At 39.0% G+C, this 17774-nt stretch overlaps 1 protein-coding gene across 1 annotated transcript in view; it reads right to left on the bottom strand.

Annotated features, from left to right (window-relative positions):
- Positions 1-17774, bottom strand: part of LOC146005439 (discoidin domain-containing receptor tyrosine kinase B-like) — a 322803-nt gene that overhangs the window by 205787 nt on the left and 99242 nt on the right. Inside the window, exon 2 of the mRNA XM_083144683.1 lies at positions 6092-6317. Within this exon, the coding sequence (XP_083000809.1) occupies positions 6092-6257 (166 nt within the window). The 5' untranslated portion in view covers positions 6258-6317. The remainder of the gene's footprint in view (positions 1-6091; positions 6318-17774) is intronic.

Here is a 17774-nt window from a genome sequence, read left to right as displayed (position 1 = left end):
ATTTCAATATCCTATTCACTGCTCTCTTAATATTTTTAAGTTCCTGTGATGTGGGAAGATTTGATACTGTATTTTGCAAAAATTCAAGTGCCAATTTTACATTGTGTAATTCAGAAGCATCAGCCACATTTTGCATAGCATTTTGGAGCAGAGCTATATCTGCCTGAGAGGGTGTGGATTGTTGTAAAATTTCAAGTTTTGTTTGGATATCATCTATCAAGTGATGAAAATGAGATAGTTCAGATTCAGTGTTGAGGTTTTCAAGCTTTGTGATCTGTTGCTGGACACTGACAAGTGTGTCTACAATCCCAGGCAATCTGGATTCTAGTACATTTGACAAATCACTTTGCACTGCTGCTATTGTACCTTCAAGATGGGTTATGGAACTTTGAATTTTCCCAAAATCTTCATATGTTTCAAGTTGCAGCTTAATATTTGCCACACTCCGAGTTATTGCATTCAAAGCATCAGAAGATGGCAAGTTGTTCATAAAATTTTCAAGTGTCTCAATTTTTTCTTTAACCTCGGCTATGGCATTGTTCAAGGGGTCCAGATTAGGTATTTGGAGTGATTGAATCTGTTCTTTTAGAGTAGAAATCACTAGATCAAAATCTTCTTGTGATTTTATGCTTTTGACAATTGTTTGGAGTTGTGTCTGGACATTATTTATTTGCTCTTCCAATTGTTGTTTCAATTGCTCAGAGTTGTTAGCCTGGGTTTTAAATTTGGCTTGAAGAGCTGCTACAGCCTCTTCCAAACTTTGAAAATTATCCAATGTGGCCAAATCAGTATATTTCTGAAGCAGCAATTTGAGTTCAGAATCAATTTTAAGAAGAGGGTCCATGCATTGTGATTGCAAATTTGTAATTTCTAATTGAAGACTGGCATTGAGTGTAGTTTGTAAAGCTTGTAAATCACTTCTCAATTTCTTGACTCTGACATCAAGCATCAAAATCTCATCACTGTGATCTTCATGTCTTGTATGGCCAAATATATCATTAGGCATTTTTGATTTAGTAGTTATTTATTATAGAATATTTGATTCTTAATTCTATAAAAAAAGGTATAAGCTTGTCATAAGATCCAGAGACCTCAATATATAAGCAGTCACCAGCAGAAACAGTATAAACAGTGCCAGAAACCATGTTTGAGTGCTTAATTCTGTAAATATTTCTCCCTACTGAAATTTTGACATCACCCTCAGGGGTTGTAATAAATTGCAATTGCCCACCTACAGGTAATTGGTAATAATTTAAATTATTGTTAAATATGTACAATTTTTTGCCTGTTTCATCATCAATATCTGTAAGTATGCTGTTCAGATGAATAATTAACAAGCCACTCAGTTTAGACAGCATATCAGAAGTTGTGGTGTTGGCAGCTCCATAATAGCCTGTTTTTTGAACCCAAATAAGTTCATAGGCATGTTTATTTATTTCAAATCATGCTCTGTAATTGGGCATTGATTGCCATTTTTCAAATCACAATGCCCCCATGGTAAAGTATGTATGCCACATGATAAAATGCATCTCTTATCATCATGTGGGTCCAGGGCCACTTTTCTTACAACATTTGAAGTCAATAAGTGTTCCTCACTCTGAATTCTGGATTCTGATGTTCTGATTGAACTCTGGGATTTGAGGCAATTTTTATAATCTTCAAATTGGAGCTCTTTTTCAACAGTTACTCTGCCAATGCCCTTGGCTTTTTTGACAACAGCACTACATGTTTTAAAACTATACACCTTGGCACTTAACCCAGCAAATTCCACAATAACATCACCAAGTGTCTCATCTTTTAACTTGCCAGGCACTTTTTTGTTGTGGGGTTGAATATTCAAATGGCCTGGCAATTCACTGGTATCAAAATATTTAAACAATTCAGGCTGGGACATATCTTGATAAATATCTTCTGTTTGAATATCAAGAACAAAACTATCCGTGTCCATGTACATTAATTTTACTCTATCACCATAAAAAAGTTTGAAGACATCATAATACAATGTCAACATATGTAATTTGGCCAAATCCAATATTGCAGCCCCTACATAAATAGGTTTATCAAACTTAATCTTTGTTTTTTTCATGTTGAAAAGTGCCATATTTTCACCATAAATTCTTCTGTAGTTGAAATTAGGTTTTGCAACCAATTTTTTGCTCAGGCTGGGGTCAGTAATTATTTTAACATCGGTATGTTTTCTGACATTTTCAATTGTTTTGCCATATACAGAATTAACCATCAATTTAAACAAGCCCTTATCAAATTGGCTTTTTGCAGATGTTCGAAGCTCTGTATTTGTATCAATGTATGGTTTCAACCATTCTGAGTGTTTGAACCTCAAAACTTTTCTAACTTTGGTTACTTGAACACCATGTTTCATCAGGAACTGGAGGTACTTGTAATGTATGACATAGCCCTGTTTTGACTCCAGTGTCATCATGAGCTTCTTCTGTTTAGAGCCAGGTGAGCACTTAACCTCAGGAATTGGGGGCAAATCAGAAAATTTCATATGTAAATGATCAGGAATTGCCAGATCAACCTCTAAGAACAGGCCACACTCACTATCATCAAAACCCTGAAGATCCTCAATATTAAAATTTTCAACCCACTCAAGCCCTGCATATGGCAATTTTTGCATCATGGCATGGCCATACAGGCTGTTTGCATCTAGATACGCTATATAATTTGATGGCAATTCTGGATTATGATCATGCATATGCTTGTTATTTGCTCTGGCATATCTCTGAGAACATTGCACCATGCCTCCTCTTATATCTTGCTCCATAAACAGATACATATCTTGATCTTGGATCAGATCCAATGGCTTTTTGGTGTTTAAAAACATTGCATCCCATGCTAGGCTCGGGGCACTGAAAAAATACACTGGGTCCAGTCCATAATTTTGCATAGAAGATTTTCTGAATGCCTGCATTATATCAGCTAAGAGGGTCACATCAAGTTTTAAATATGCCATGTGATAATCACCAAATGTCCGGCATTTTAAATTGTTCCACATCAATTGGGCATGGTGATAATCATCATCAGTGATTCCAGATCCTCTGATTTTGCTGTAAAACTCTTCTTGTGGTGGCAGGGAACACTCATCAAATTTAGAAAAATCTGTAACATAATCATATGGATATACACCCTTCCGCCTAATTAATTTCAGGTCCTGATTTGGAAACAATGCACGTGTGATTTTGAATTGATCATCAGGTAATTGAGTGGCCAGTGTAGCCAGGCTAGCAGATAAAAATCTGTAAGAATCAAGAAATCTTATGTGAATAGGAACACCATTAACTTTAATTATTTTGCTAATAGATATATATTTCTCATCATTTTCAGCTAAAATATTTAAATTCTGCTTCTCAAACCCCTCGTACCTGATCAGATGATGGAAATCATAATTGGATGCTCCATGGCAAAATATGGGGACAAATCTTGGTCTCTTGATCTGAATATTACAGCTATTACACAGGGCCATTAAGAATTTACCATCTGTATGAGAATGGTGATGCACCTTGATATTTGTATCTGAAAATTCAGAATCACATACCGGGCATTTTTCTGCATTGTTGAAATCCTCAATCTGTTTCTCTGTTAAAAGCAACATAGGCTTTGATTTTAATAAGATGTTAGATGCTATGTCACGGCACTCATTTTCTATTTTATGTGCAAATATTTTGATGGCATCTGGCCCCATGTATGAATATTCTTTAGTAACAACACCATCCTGTACAACCACATAACAAAAGCTGGAAGGTTCATGTAGCTGGTATGGTGTAATTGAAGATTCTTCAGGATCTGGATTGCAGGATGCAAGAGATTTGAGGATTGATTCAAAATCACAGAGAATATATGCTGGGTGTTCCGACAAGGCTTCAAACTTTTTGAATTTTGCTTTTTCACTTGGATTGGGCATCACCATATGAACAGGTTTATGGTTGCCACAATATTTCAGATGCTCAATTAACTTGTTTTTAGCAATTTCTGCATTCACTTTACAAACCCCTTTTATTATTTTTTTACCATCAAATACACTTAAACATCTTCTGCACAACTTGAATATTGTATTGGATTTATCTAGTTGTGTTCTCACTAAAGCTTCAAGACTGTGTATCAGAGTATAATGGTGTATATCGTCCCCTTCAATTAAGAGCAAATCAATCGGAATAGCAGATTCATCATCAAATGTACTAATTCTGAGAGGTTCTATCGGGCAATTACCAGTGGAACAAGTAAATACATTAATAGATAATTGTTTGCCATTGATATGCCTGGCCTTTTTTTCAAATTTATCAATATTCTGTACAGACATTGGATATTCTAAACCCTCCATTGCATCGTCAAAAATATGTTCATATTGTTTGTAATAACTTATTCTCTGAGGATTCCTTGAAACTGGAAATAAAGCAGCTAAAATACACCACAAAAAGCATTTCTGGTCGGTATTTTCAATATTAACCACGGCTCTTCTGTTTTTAATATTGGCAGGTAATGGCAGATATGTAGATCCTTGCAATGGGCTGAATTCAGAAATATTAACATATAACTTGTGTGGAGATCCGCATAGGCTCCATCCAGACTCTTTTGCTGCAAATTCAGAGTGTTTAATATTCAATTGATCCATCAAACTGCTTATTATTCTGTCTAAATTTGCATTTGAATATACCGGTACAGTTTCTGTTATGTGGGGCTGTGTAAATTTTGTGCCATTTGGTTTCTTATATTGTGTAAACAATTTGAGGGACAGCTTATAAGAGCCATTTTGTGCATTAAGAATTGCCTGCAGATCAGAATTTATACTGTTCAAAAAATTCTCAATGCCACATCTTGGCTCTGATACAAACCGATAATCTCTTAATTGGTTATTAAAACTGCTATGGATGGGTGGTTCATAGCGTGGCTGCTTTGCAGGTCCAGCATTAACAGGTGCTTCATGCTTTCTTTTCAGACCAGATATAGATGGTTGTGAGGGCAATGCTGATGACTGTACATAAGAATTACACTTGTGCCATTTGTAATATGCCCTGCTTAATATTTTATGGCATCTTGGACACATTTTTGTAGCCTTTCTGCATTTCTTAGAGTTACAAATACGGCAATGCCTAGCCCAATGAGAACTAGATATATTTTTATTACACTGATTGCAATATTTTTGTTTTGGCATTTTTTCTTGTTGTTTATTATATAAGATTTTCTGGGCTTCAATTCAAAACTTTATACTTAATAAAAATATCAGTTGGGTTCAGCAGTTAATGGCTGAGCTGGTGCTTTTATACCCAAACAACAGCAGTAACTAGGTTTTGGTGATAGTTTTGCTGATGTACAACACACTTTACCAGGTTTAAAACCTCATCTCTATATCAACTAAATACAATTCAAAATTGGATTTTGAACTGTACAATAAATATTCTGTAAGTCTCACTTGTGTTTATATTAACAGAACAAGACAAAACCAGAATTGTATTCAGGATTGCATGTTTTCATACAAAAAAGCCATATTTTTGACAAGTTTATAAACAACAATCACACAGATATAGCTTTTACACACATGGCCGAATCTGTCTGAGCAGAGGAGAAAAGAGGTTTTCAGATCTGGGGGCTATCAACTAGCAGTAATTATTCTCAAAATCTCACTTGTGGAGATATTATTTTGCCACATGTATTTCAATCTTAAATATTTTATCAGGACTCGAACCCCGAGCCTTTTGTTTACAAGGCAACAATATTATCATTTTGCCATCAGGGGAGGCTTCACATTTTATGAGGACTTAAACCCGAACCTCCACACCTGAAAAATTGGGGTATAGGCCCTTCTTGCCATTGTTTTAAGTATGGGTAAATCTATCTGTTGAGCCCTCGCCTTTTCTACACTAGAAATTCAGAATTTCTTAAAAATCAGAGCATATCACACCTGAAAAATTGGGGTATAGGCCCCTCTTGGCTTTGTTTTAAGTGTAAGCAAATCTGATTGTTCAATCAAATAGCCTCGCCTTTTCTACACTTGTAAGTTGTGCTCTCCCTATATACTTTCCCACTACTGACTTAACACAGAGAACACAAAAGAGATATTCTTTTATATACTTACGCAATTCGAAGGCTTCCGCATTCGTTGATGACCATCCGGCTAGGGTCCCTCCCAGAAGCAGATGCACAAAGAGAAGATGAAAGGAACGGGAAGTCCCCGACGAGGGGACCCCTGATACATCAAACATGGCCGCCACCCGCAGCAGCACCTCACCTAAGGCACGCATCCATCCGAGGTCTCGCCGCAGTTCAAAGGGACTCCTCTTGGCTTCGTTTGCGGGAAGAATCTGGAACAAGATTGAAATAAAAGAGGATTCAAAACCGGGTGTGATTCCGAACTCCCCTGAGGATTTAGAGATTTATCCCCCAGAAAGAGGACGCCACAATTCAGCTTATACCACTAAGAATGGAAAGGAAATACGATGGGAATAACAGGATGAAAGAGAGGGACAGAAGAGCGGAGGATGAAAGAGAAATAAGATTGATAAGGCATACCTTTCGCATTTTGACTGAACTCTACTCTCCTCAATCTCTATTTTTATGGAAAACTTACAAGAGCGTCTTTGCTAACTCGTTTCCTTACAGAGATAGTCCTTCTACCTGCCATTATTCTTCTCTTTCAGAGTTGTTTTAAAAAACAGTTTCCTGATAACGTATTGCAGATAATATATTACCACACATAAACGTAACAATAATACGTTTATCTGTGGTAGTGGTATTACTTCCTTGCTTAGCCCTAATGCCTACATTGTTGAAGTTGTATTACCTGTAAGTTCTGCAACCCAATTAACATTTGAGTATGTCGGGTTGCATAGACATGAGGCGGACTGAGGATAAAGTCGTTCTTATTTCGTTATTTCTCTTTAATGTAAGGAGTTTTCTGACACTACACTCTGTCTCGGCCATCTGGGGAGGAATGCTGCGGATAATAATATGGAAGGGGAGAAAACGAGAGAGCAGGGCAAAGAAGTACGCACTGCTGCAAACAGCTGGTAGCTGCAGTCACTTTGTCTCTCACGAGTTCAATGCTCTAACTCACTCGACTCTATTTGCGCAGAGACTGGTTTTCGTTCGCTTTGGCCCACAGATTCAAGGAACAGAGTATATGCACTTTTATAAAGCATATATGCCATTCTATAGAGAATCACAACACTCAGATAACTCGTATGAAAGGTATCGTCGACGTTTTCAAAACTATCTCCATTACACAATACATTGTATTAAGTATTACATCTCCTACGTGTACCAAATAGTATGCAGCATATCTTATAAATACTCTGGAAAAACTGGAAATACAAGTACAGGCACAATGAGTATGAAACTACAGGGTGAGGCAAAAGTCAAGCACCACCCTTCTAAATTGAAAACGACGGAGGGCGATGAAATTTCGGATGTGGGTGGAGGCACACCAGATGAGGCTAGTGTGTATCATGGCGACCATCTTGAAAGCCGCCATCTTGGAATTACATTCAGATTTTCAAATGGGAAGGGGATAATGTAGCATATCATTTTACATGTGCGTTTTCTCATAAATAAGAAAATGCAGTTATTTTTCCCCTAACTTTATTTGGTTAGGATATATTTTTGGAGGGAAAAATAACTGCATATTCGTATTTCTGAGGAAACGAACATGTAAAATGATACGCTACATTATCCCCTTCCCATTTGAAAATCTGAATGTAATTCCAAGATGGCGGCTTTCAAGATGGTCGCCATGATACACACTAGCCCCATCTGGTGTGTCCAACCCCAATTAGCAATATCCGAAATTTAATCGCCCTCTGCCGTTTTCAAATTAAAATTGTGGTGCCGACTTTTGCCTCACCCTGTATATAACATATTCACATTGCTCTATGGCAATGTAGCCTGGAGCAATACACTCTTGACCACTCTCACTTGTGTATATCAGGTCTATATCAAGATTGACATTCTATCTTTGTTTTGATCTTCCCACAGGAGCCTTACTATTAAGTTTCCCAAAAGAGATCCCTTGCGTGTCAGATTACATACCCAGATAACTTCATGAGATTTAAATAATATCAGAGGATGAACATGGATCATGCAATTTAGTATTATGTAATATTTTCCATTAATCTGTGTGCCCAATGGCGAAGTAGTAACGCTGTCGTCTTATAATCATAGAGTCCTGGGTTCGATCTCCAGTACAGTCAGCAGCATTAGAAATGTGACATCTAGATCCGGACATACTCTGCTTCTCTGCATGGTGTAATGTTTCCTGCCTAAACTACGGCGAAGAGCAAATTTTTAGAGCAAGTTGGCGATCGTCGTCGAGTTAGGCAACATCTATAACGTCATAAAGAGCAGAAATTATTTCATGATCTAAGTGTGTAATTTTTATTGCTGGTGACCGTATATTACATTGTGGTTCATATTTCAGTTAAACTGAAAACCCAGTCCCGATTAGCCTATCGGAACATAAAATTGACGAACAATTTTAGTTTCCACTCACATTTTAAGTCATCTTTCTAGGTCCAGATGTTTATAGACTTGCTTTTGAGCAACTGTTAAGCTTCACGCGCATTGAGACGCCGGAAGCACGGAAACAGAACGGAACAGTTTCGTTTCCGGCGTGTCAGTGGGCGATAACCCTCACGATAGCCTGCAGACTTCTAGCCGGAAATACCGTGCTTCAGTTCCACACGTTCCCCTGTAGTAAGCGTTACACCATTTGATTTCAAAGGAAGCAGACGACAGAAGTTCTGTTGCCGGATTTTTTCGTGTTTCCCCGCGCGAGGCTCTTAACAGCTGACCTCCTGGGCAAAGTGGTTAGGACAGCCCGCTACGGCGCCAGGGGTCCTGGGTTCGAATCCCGGCCTGAGTGTCCCTTCATCAATTTCATCATTTGATCACTCCTCATGGTCGCGATTAGCCAAAAGTGACAGAAAAACCTACGTAACGAAACTACTAAGAACATGAATGAAAAACCATGAGATTCAAATGCAGGTAATTTAAAAATGTAAGAAAAAGAGACCGTTACCAAGTAATATAGTAGAAGCTTCTAGGGTGTAGAAATATGTTTGTAAACTTTTTCATGTGTTGGTCACGCATTTGGCTTGCTAATTGTCCTCATTATCCTTAGTTCCCTGCGTATTTATTGTTGCGTACCCCATTATCCTCCGTTCTACTTCCTTGTAGAAGTTTGGTGGCTTTTCATCTCTCTCTCTCTCTCTCTCTCTCTCGAGCAGAAATCTCCTCCTTGTAGAGAGAAACTCAAATCCAGCATGCGTCTGACAAGCACAACGCAGCTGGTTGAAATATGACTCCAAAATACGAGAAAACAAACCATCCGCTTGGAAGATATCTGCACGGAGAAAGTTCAGAAACACGGCGGATGAAAGCGAGATTGAAAAACACCTTAGTTCTTTCTCCGTTTTACGCTTTCCTCGCCACAAGGGGGGGGGGGGGGGAAGCCTTCAACCGGAAGTTTCTTAACCGTAAAATCTGGACGCTGCAAAACCATGGACTATTATGAACCACATAGGTATGGCGCAGTGGTCTTAATTGACCAGTTTTTGCTCGGTTTCTTAGTTTTCTGCGGTCGAAAGCGCTTGCAATCATATCCAGCGGACATTGCAGATGATTTGTGTGTCTTGAAACGAGGACAAATTGCAAAGGAACTCTTTTTACCCTCAGATGCTGTGTTTAATTAACAAAGGCTCGATTTTAATCTTGCCTGCTTCAGAAGATAAAGTGAAGAGACATTGTTCACGAAATTTGAAATAAATACAATTAAAACTTGGAAGTTTGAAAATAAATGTATTCAGCTGACGTCTACTATTGCTCAGTCATTGCTGCTTGCACGGTATCGTCCGTACCAAGAAAAGAAAGCCCGTGGCTGAATCGCGAACTAAAGTGGACATGTTTACTCTTCTCGCAGTCACACCTTCTCACTGTGTAACCTTCAAGATGTTACAAACACTTGACACTAAACAAAGGCAACTGATAGGTTCGAGTGAAGGACATGGTAATGTAGGTTAACACTAATTACCGAATATGAAAATCAGACGGTGAACAAACAACACTTTAATAGAAAAACAGGACCTCGTGTCCGAAACATTCCCGTACAATGAAGCATGCTACGTTTAGGATGATGGCCTCCACTCCACCGTCGTCGACGTAGACACGCACCTTTGCTCGGCGAGCGCGTTGCGGAGAACGACAACATTTCGTAATGTGCATAAATTTACCCATAATGCTAACTGTCTCTTCAGTGGAGAGATGAGACTCCATAGTTTTCAGGGATCGGGTGTTAAAAGAGCTTCTCCAAAGTTTTCAGATAAAATGGGACCAATAGCTTTTACCTCAACAGAACAACAGGTGATGAAAGTTTATATTCCAGTTTATCTATTTAACAAAATAATAATATATATACACGTTTTAAAAACAAAACTACCCAGGGTTAATAATAATAAGTACCTTGAGAAGCGTACTCATTAATCTTACCAAAATTATCCTATACATATATACAAGTAGGGAAACGGAAGAACACATTTCTTACTTCAACCGGTTTCTTACAAAGCAACCGAGAAACTTTCCCATTATTAGGAGGGAGTAAGCCGAAACTAAATACTATAAGGACCTTTTATCTCTTTCACCAGAAGGTGGAGTTTAACTTCTCTATGGTGCTTGGACTCTCGCCTTAGCGGAGGGCACCTTCTCTTGCCCGCAGGCGGAGTGTAACTAACTTACCAGCCAGGCCTATGCCTTTATATAAGGTCGGCGATGCTAGCTAAAGCGAGCGGAAAAATATTGAACTACATATATTAACATTAAATAGTTACAAAAGTTGATTCTACATAGAGGTGGATCCGTCTTTACTTGTGACGATCCGAGTTCGTTACAATCTTCAACTAACAATATTTACAATAAACAGTTACAAAAGTTGATCATAGAAGCTAACAAACTTAGAGGTGGATCCGTCTTTGCTTGTGACGATCTGGGGTCGTTACAAAGACTACACACAGAATGTATCTGTCTATGATTTCTCTTCTTCTAGCGGTTAAGGCCAAACCTTGTAGCCATACGCTTAATACCTCGACCGTATCAGCGACGAAGATGTGTTGGACGCCGCGCATTTTAGCAACGCAGAGGCAGGATTATGTTGCAAGCAGCTGATTGCATTGTCCACGTTTACTTCACCTACATGAGGTTGACAATTCAACGACAGAGCTACAAGTGTTTTTTCTGCTTGGTAGAGAGAGCAGTACCTCGTTTATATTCCCCAAATAACACCAACACAATATTCTCCACAGTGCTATTTGTCCTAGTTTTACCTTGTTTGGTAACATATAGATGTCAGTGTGGCCATATCCCTTTAAACTAATTAAACTTTTGGCATTGATGTTCTCAGCAAGATAGAGTCAAGTTTGATACAACGCCATAGAGTCCCGGGTTCGAATCCCGCCCTTGGTATGAGTGTCCATCAGTTTCATCATGTTATCACTCATACCCATCGTCGCGATTAGCCAAAAATGGCACAAAGAGAACGTAAAACAACCTAATTCAATAACTTATATAAATTTGATGGAAGTTATTAAGAAATAATAAAAATACCATAAGTTTACATTTTGGCAAAGTCAAGCGTTTGTTTTGATATTGGCAATTGTGTGTATTGTCATTTGTCAATGTATTATTCTTAGCATTGGTCTTCTGCCACTTTTGTGTAATCGTGACGATGGTGGTGAATGGCGATTGCATGATATTGATTAAAAGCCTCGAAGAAATACCCACGCCAACATCAGGACGCTGACCATCCGTGGTGAGATTATTAGCCCAGCACTCAAATCGCTCGGTCACCGTGGCGATTTGCATTATCAAGCGCTTGAATTTCAATTGCAAACGGCAATGGAAAAACATGCGCTTCTCTTGTCATTGTCAAGGATATGTTTCACCATTGTCAAGTGCATGTTTTACCATTGCCAAGTGCATGTTTAGCCATAGTCAAGTGAAGGTTTGGCAATGGTCAAGTGAAGGTTTGGCCATGGTCAAGTGAAGGTTTGGCCATTGTCAAGTGAAGGTTTGGCAATGGCCAAATGAAGGTTTGGCAATGGCCAAATGAAGGTTTGGCAATGGCCAAATGAAGGTTTGGCAATGGTCAAGTGAAGGTTTGGCCATGGTCGAATGAAGGTTTGGACATGGTCAAGTACACGTTTAGCCATGGTCGAGTACACGTTTGGCCATTGTTAAGTGAAGGTTTGGCCATGGTCAAGTGAATGTTTGGCCATGGTCGAGTGAAGGTTTGGCCATGGTCAAGTGAAGGCTTGGCCATGGTCGAGTGAAGGTTTGGCCATGGTCGAGTGATTGTTTGGTTATGGTCGAGTAAAGGTTTGGCAATGGTCGAGTGAATGTTTGGTTATGGTCGAGAGAAGGTTTGGCAATGGTCGAGTGAAGGTTTGGCCATGGTCGAGTGCACGTTTAGCCATTTTCGAGTGCACCTTTGGCCATGGTCAAGTGAAAGGTTTGGCCATGGTCGAGTGAAGGTTTAGCCATGGTCGAGTGAAGGTTTGGCCATGGTCGAATGAAGGTTTGGACATGGTCAAGTACACGTTTAGCCATGGTCGAGTACACGTTTGGCCATTGTTAAGTGAAGGTTTGGCCATGGTCAGGTGAATGTTTGGCCATGGTCGAGTGAAGGTTTGGCCATGGTCAAGTGAAGGTTTAGCCATGGTCGAGTGAAGGTTTGGCAATGGTCGAGTGCACGTTTAGCAATGGTCTAGTGCACGTTTGGCAATGGTCGAATGCACGTTTAGCCATGTTGGAGTGAATTTTAACCATGGTCAAGTGCACGCTTAGCCATGGTCAAGTGTACACTCACCTCAACCCCGGCAATTTATTTACACCATATTTGCAGAAGATACTATTCAACTTACACTGTATCAATATAAGCTGTACAAGACAGACCTTATTACTAACTTCGTTGACCCTCTACGTTTAACCATTGTCAAGTGAACGTTCAGGCATGGTCAAGTGCGCGTTTATCAATTGCCAAGTGCACGTTTTGCCTTTGTAAAGTGAATGCTTTGTCATTGTCAAATGCACGTTTTGGTAATGTCAGGTGTATGTTTCGGCAACCTAAATTGCAAGTTTTTACAATATCAAGCACGTATTGTCAAGGATATACTTCTCTCTGCGAGAGTTCCAAGAATCCACTGTTCAGCCCTGTGCGTTGTGTATAAAGTATACTCCAAGACAACTTGCCAACATTAGAATCTAGTCACACCAACTTTGCTCCAGAGCCGCGAACGCACACCCCAATGCTCTTGGGTCGGCACTCGTATCCCACCAGCCAATTCCTTCAGTTAATCCCGCTTATGCGAAGGTGCGTCCTCGAGCAAATGGGGCAATTACAGTTTAATAAGGCAGCTTTAGCAATGGATAATTACATCGGGAACTTGAGCTCACATTAGGCTCATGGGGTATTAGTTTAAAAAGGGAGGGACGGGGGATCAAAAATACTGGTCCCGAGGGAGTAATTGCCTGGAAGTGTTCAATAAAGAATCAGGGACTCTGGAATCGGGCAAGCCGGTAATTCCAGGGGATGGCATGAAACAACGTTTAATTACGTGCCGGCGGAAAGAAGTGCGTGTTTTTGGAGAAAATGTGCGTACTTGTGCGTACAATAACGGTAAAATGGTGAGATAATTCTCTGTGTAAGGCCGTTTCATTACAGCTTTTAGAGCTGTCAAAATTTGAAGGCCGGGACAAACAGGCTCTTTGAACAATAATCTTAAGCGCGCTGGGCACAGTTAGTGCATAATATAACAAGAAGTATAATTATTACTCCAATTGTTATGCAATAGATATAATTATGTATACAATTTGACCTATCCACAACCTATTATTTATAATGATAGATTTAATAAAGCACTCTGGTATTGGCAAATACATTAACAATACTTCCTGAGTAGTAGACTTTGAACAAGTGTTCAATTGTTACCTGCCAGGTTAGTACAAACTTAGCGTCTAATGTTTCTAGGAAATATATTATCCTGATGATGCGAGCACTATGCTCTCGAAACGTTGGACGGAGAATTATCCTGGCTAGTAAGCCAATATTACTTGTTAGAATCGGGACGCCAGGAAATATACAATTCCTTATTCGGAAATAACTCAGTCTGCCTTCCTCATACCACACACACACACACACACACACACACGTGTGCAGGGTTATAAGTGGTCACCGGAATGCACTCTAATTCTAACATGTCTTCCCGAGCTCCGTGGCGGAGTGGATAGCACAGTGTGCTACGGCGTTACGGGTTCGAATCTTGGCTGGGGAGCGTGTCATCATCAATTTCATCCTATCGTCACTCAACCTCATACTCGCGATTAGCCAAAAGTGGCAGAAAAGCAAAGTAAAATAAACCAAACCAATCTAACATCTCTTCCATGTAGTTCTGGGCCTCCCCGATGGCGCAGTGGTAGCGTCGTCGTCTTGTAAACAAGGTGTCCCGGGTTCGATACCCGGTGGAGGCACAAGTGGTTCGGATCCCACTTTAAACTGTAGGTCCAGTCCCGATCAGCCTTACTGTGCATAAAATTGACTTAAAACAACAAATCAATCAATCAACTGTAGTACTTGCTGTAGATTGTGTTCTTCCAATTTAGTGAGGCTCTGCGCAAGGACCAACAGGTATTGTGGAACCACAGGCAAAAAAGTCTGCGCAGATCCTCTACTCCTGTGCACCGTACTCCCGCGTGAAGGGGATGGTACCAGTGGAGCAGACTTCCTTATGCCATATTTGAATGAAAAATTGAAGGTGTGCGGAGACTTTTGGCCAATGGTTATTTTCCTTGTGGTAACTTTATACTGTAATCCTATCATGTAACTACCAATTATCTTCATCGTTACCATAAGCCTAAAGAAGCGACATAATATAAATAAAATCAACACTCTCTCCAAGAACTGTGATACGTTCATGCCTGTATTATTATACTATTAAACGTATTATTATATTTATTAATAATAACTTAATAATAATCAGCGGTGAATGATGAGACTCGGTGAAGTACACAGACTCCTCTCAGGTACTGGGATAGTGCTAGGCAAAGACAATATTCACAGCACAGAGAAATAAAACCACATTGCTGCAGTAGATAAACTAAAAGGTTTTATTCTTTATTTATGGCAATTATAATGCGAATATACTTGATACGAAGACGAGGATTTCGCTTTGTCGATGAATTGACTCAACTAAAAACGCATAAACTCATTGCGTGGCTATCGGCATGCCTATGATCACATAGACCTACCTTGCGCCCCGAACTACCACACCAACAAATATGCAATAATAACTCAGCCAATATTTGGTCTTTAGCCTTTTATTTCCAAATTAATCCTTAGGCTAGCTTTATTATTTAACGTAGAATGGTTGCAGTATTATGCATGGCATCAATGCATGGCTATCGGCGTACCCATGATCACATAGGCATAGCTTGCGCACCGAACTACCATACCAAGATGTATGCACAACACCGAGGAGTTCTTTTTAATTTTAAAACCTTCGTCGATCCGTGGCGAAAGTGTGTTATTTCTCACGCGATATCCTCGCTTTTATACTATTTTCGAGAACACAGATTCAAGTACAGATGAATCACTCACTATCTACAAAAGGATACTATCAACAAAACTGACATCTACACATGTATAGAAATACAAATTCACATAGTGCACTCTCGCAAACATGAATATACATTAAACTACTCATAATAGAGCAAGAAATACAATAAACATTAAACAAAAGATATACATTACAAACAAGGTGCAATATTACATATAATAACACAACATTTACGTGTCATTTCATCAAAATATAATATATCAGTGACATATTTTAAAGTTATGACGTCACATAATAATATGGATCATATCATCTGTAAGGTACCGAAGCTAACAACATATTCTCTGTAGGATTGTGAGTTCGTTGTGTGTTCTGACCTATACTGCACACCAAAATATTCAAGGAATATGTAATGGATGTCCCCTGGATATCCAGAATTAGATACCCAAAGCTGGATGTGTAATGGACGTCCTAAACTAGACATCTTGAAATAGACATTCAATGGACGTCCTATAGATATCCATAATATGCATGCATCTAATGTGGATATCCAATGGAGTCCCTTGGAGATAGGCTTGGGATAGGCTCCCAGCTTTCGAGAGCTAACGTCACTCATCTTCAGGGATTTAAGTAACTCTATTCCTTGAAGATGAGAGTGATGTTATCTCTGGAAAGCCTATCCTGGAATCACCTGGTTGATATCCAGGGAAAATCTCTTCATCATTCGTCGCCAGTTTCAAGAATTATTTCAGATGGTAATATTGTTCTTGATCAGGGGTTTGTTTATCTCTATAACACTTGTAACTTGGGCAATTATTATGCTTTACTTTGCAGACCCGAATTAGCCTTGGTAGGTATTAAGAGCCTCGTGGCTCCATCCCGGAGATACAAATACTTCTACTTTGATATGAAAATCCAATCAATCAACATAACCTTCTGAACATAAGTACACGATCATCTTTTCCTTTATATTATTCTTATTAGTCGAATGGTAAATTCTGAATTAGTACTTCAAGAAAATGGTATTCAGTTAGAAAACGATAATTTGTACCCATCTATAAAATGATTAAGAACTTGCACAATTCAACCTGCCTGATACTCTCGGATTCATGGTCCTTCGTCAAATCTCATTAAGTTTCTATGGACGCTGCAACAACATACGTAATTGGTTCGCTAATTGCTAATTGAAAACTAGCCCTACCATGACTGATAACAACCTCTCCGTTGAGTTCTGGTTCAAAATTCATCTCAGCTTGTACCTACAATTCTCGCTGTATTTTTTCTGCCGCTTCCCTCTTGTTATTTTTATAAAAACAGCACTTTATCCTGTATTAATACTACGTGCAACACAGGCCGGTACGTTAGCAGTAGAGTTCCCAGGATACATGAACGACCCCGTTCTCGTTAATGGATCATTGAGAAAAACCACATGACGTAATATGTTTTTCAGCAAAAAAGGACTCGGCTTATATTGTTCTGCCTCATTCCCAAACGGATGGAATGACATTGTTTCCACCGAAATGCATTAGGCAAAAACAGTGCTTGATCAAACTGAATAATTGGAGCATGGAAACTGGCAGAAATTGCATTTTTCATTTTGTTTTACGTTTCAGAAACGTTACTGCATCGCCCCCATAAAGAGTTATATCTGCAGACGAATCATTTAAAGATATTCTTTCTTTCATAGATTTAAAATGCAATGATCCGTGTTTAACGGAGTTATTCATTTAGTTCGTTCAAACAAATTCTGTTCCTACTTTTCAAGGAGTCTATTGAATATAATTTCCAAGTGCGGGGATATAAATGTTGCTTAACGTACCGTGTTTCTTCTATTAGGCTCGATACAGAGAGGAACATGAAAGGATAGAGATTGAATTAATGGCTGAAAGGCTCAAACCCAATAGAATTTGTTCATAATTCTGTGCGTAGAGGATTGAGTGGGCAGATAAAGAGGTTGAAAGATTTGAATTCGAGAACCGGCTGATTTTTTATATTGTTCGATCCGAGAAACAAAGTCCAAACATTTGTTTTTGTTTTAGATCATTTTAAAGGTTAAAAATCGTTACCTCTCACAACAATAGTTTTCTTACAATACAGAGTTTGATAAAGATGTGAATTATATTGAAATATCAATAGAAATTAATTCTTCAATAAGCTTGAGTA

The sequence above is a fragment of the Lepisma saccharinum genome, chromosome 23 (genome assembly GCF_977018435.1).
Source record: "Lepisma saccharinum chromosome 23, izLepSacc3.1, whole genome shotgun sequence".
NCBI classification, from domain to species: domain Eukaryota; kingdom Metazoa; phylum Arthropoda; class Insecta; order Zygentoma; family Lepismatidae; genus Lepisma; species Lepisma saccharinum.
Note: the sequence above shows the minus strand (reverse complement) of the source record. Positions and strands in the feature narration are given on the sequence as shown.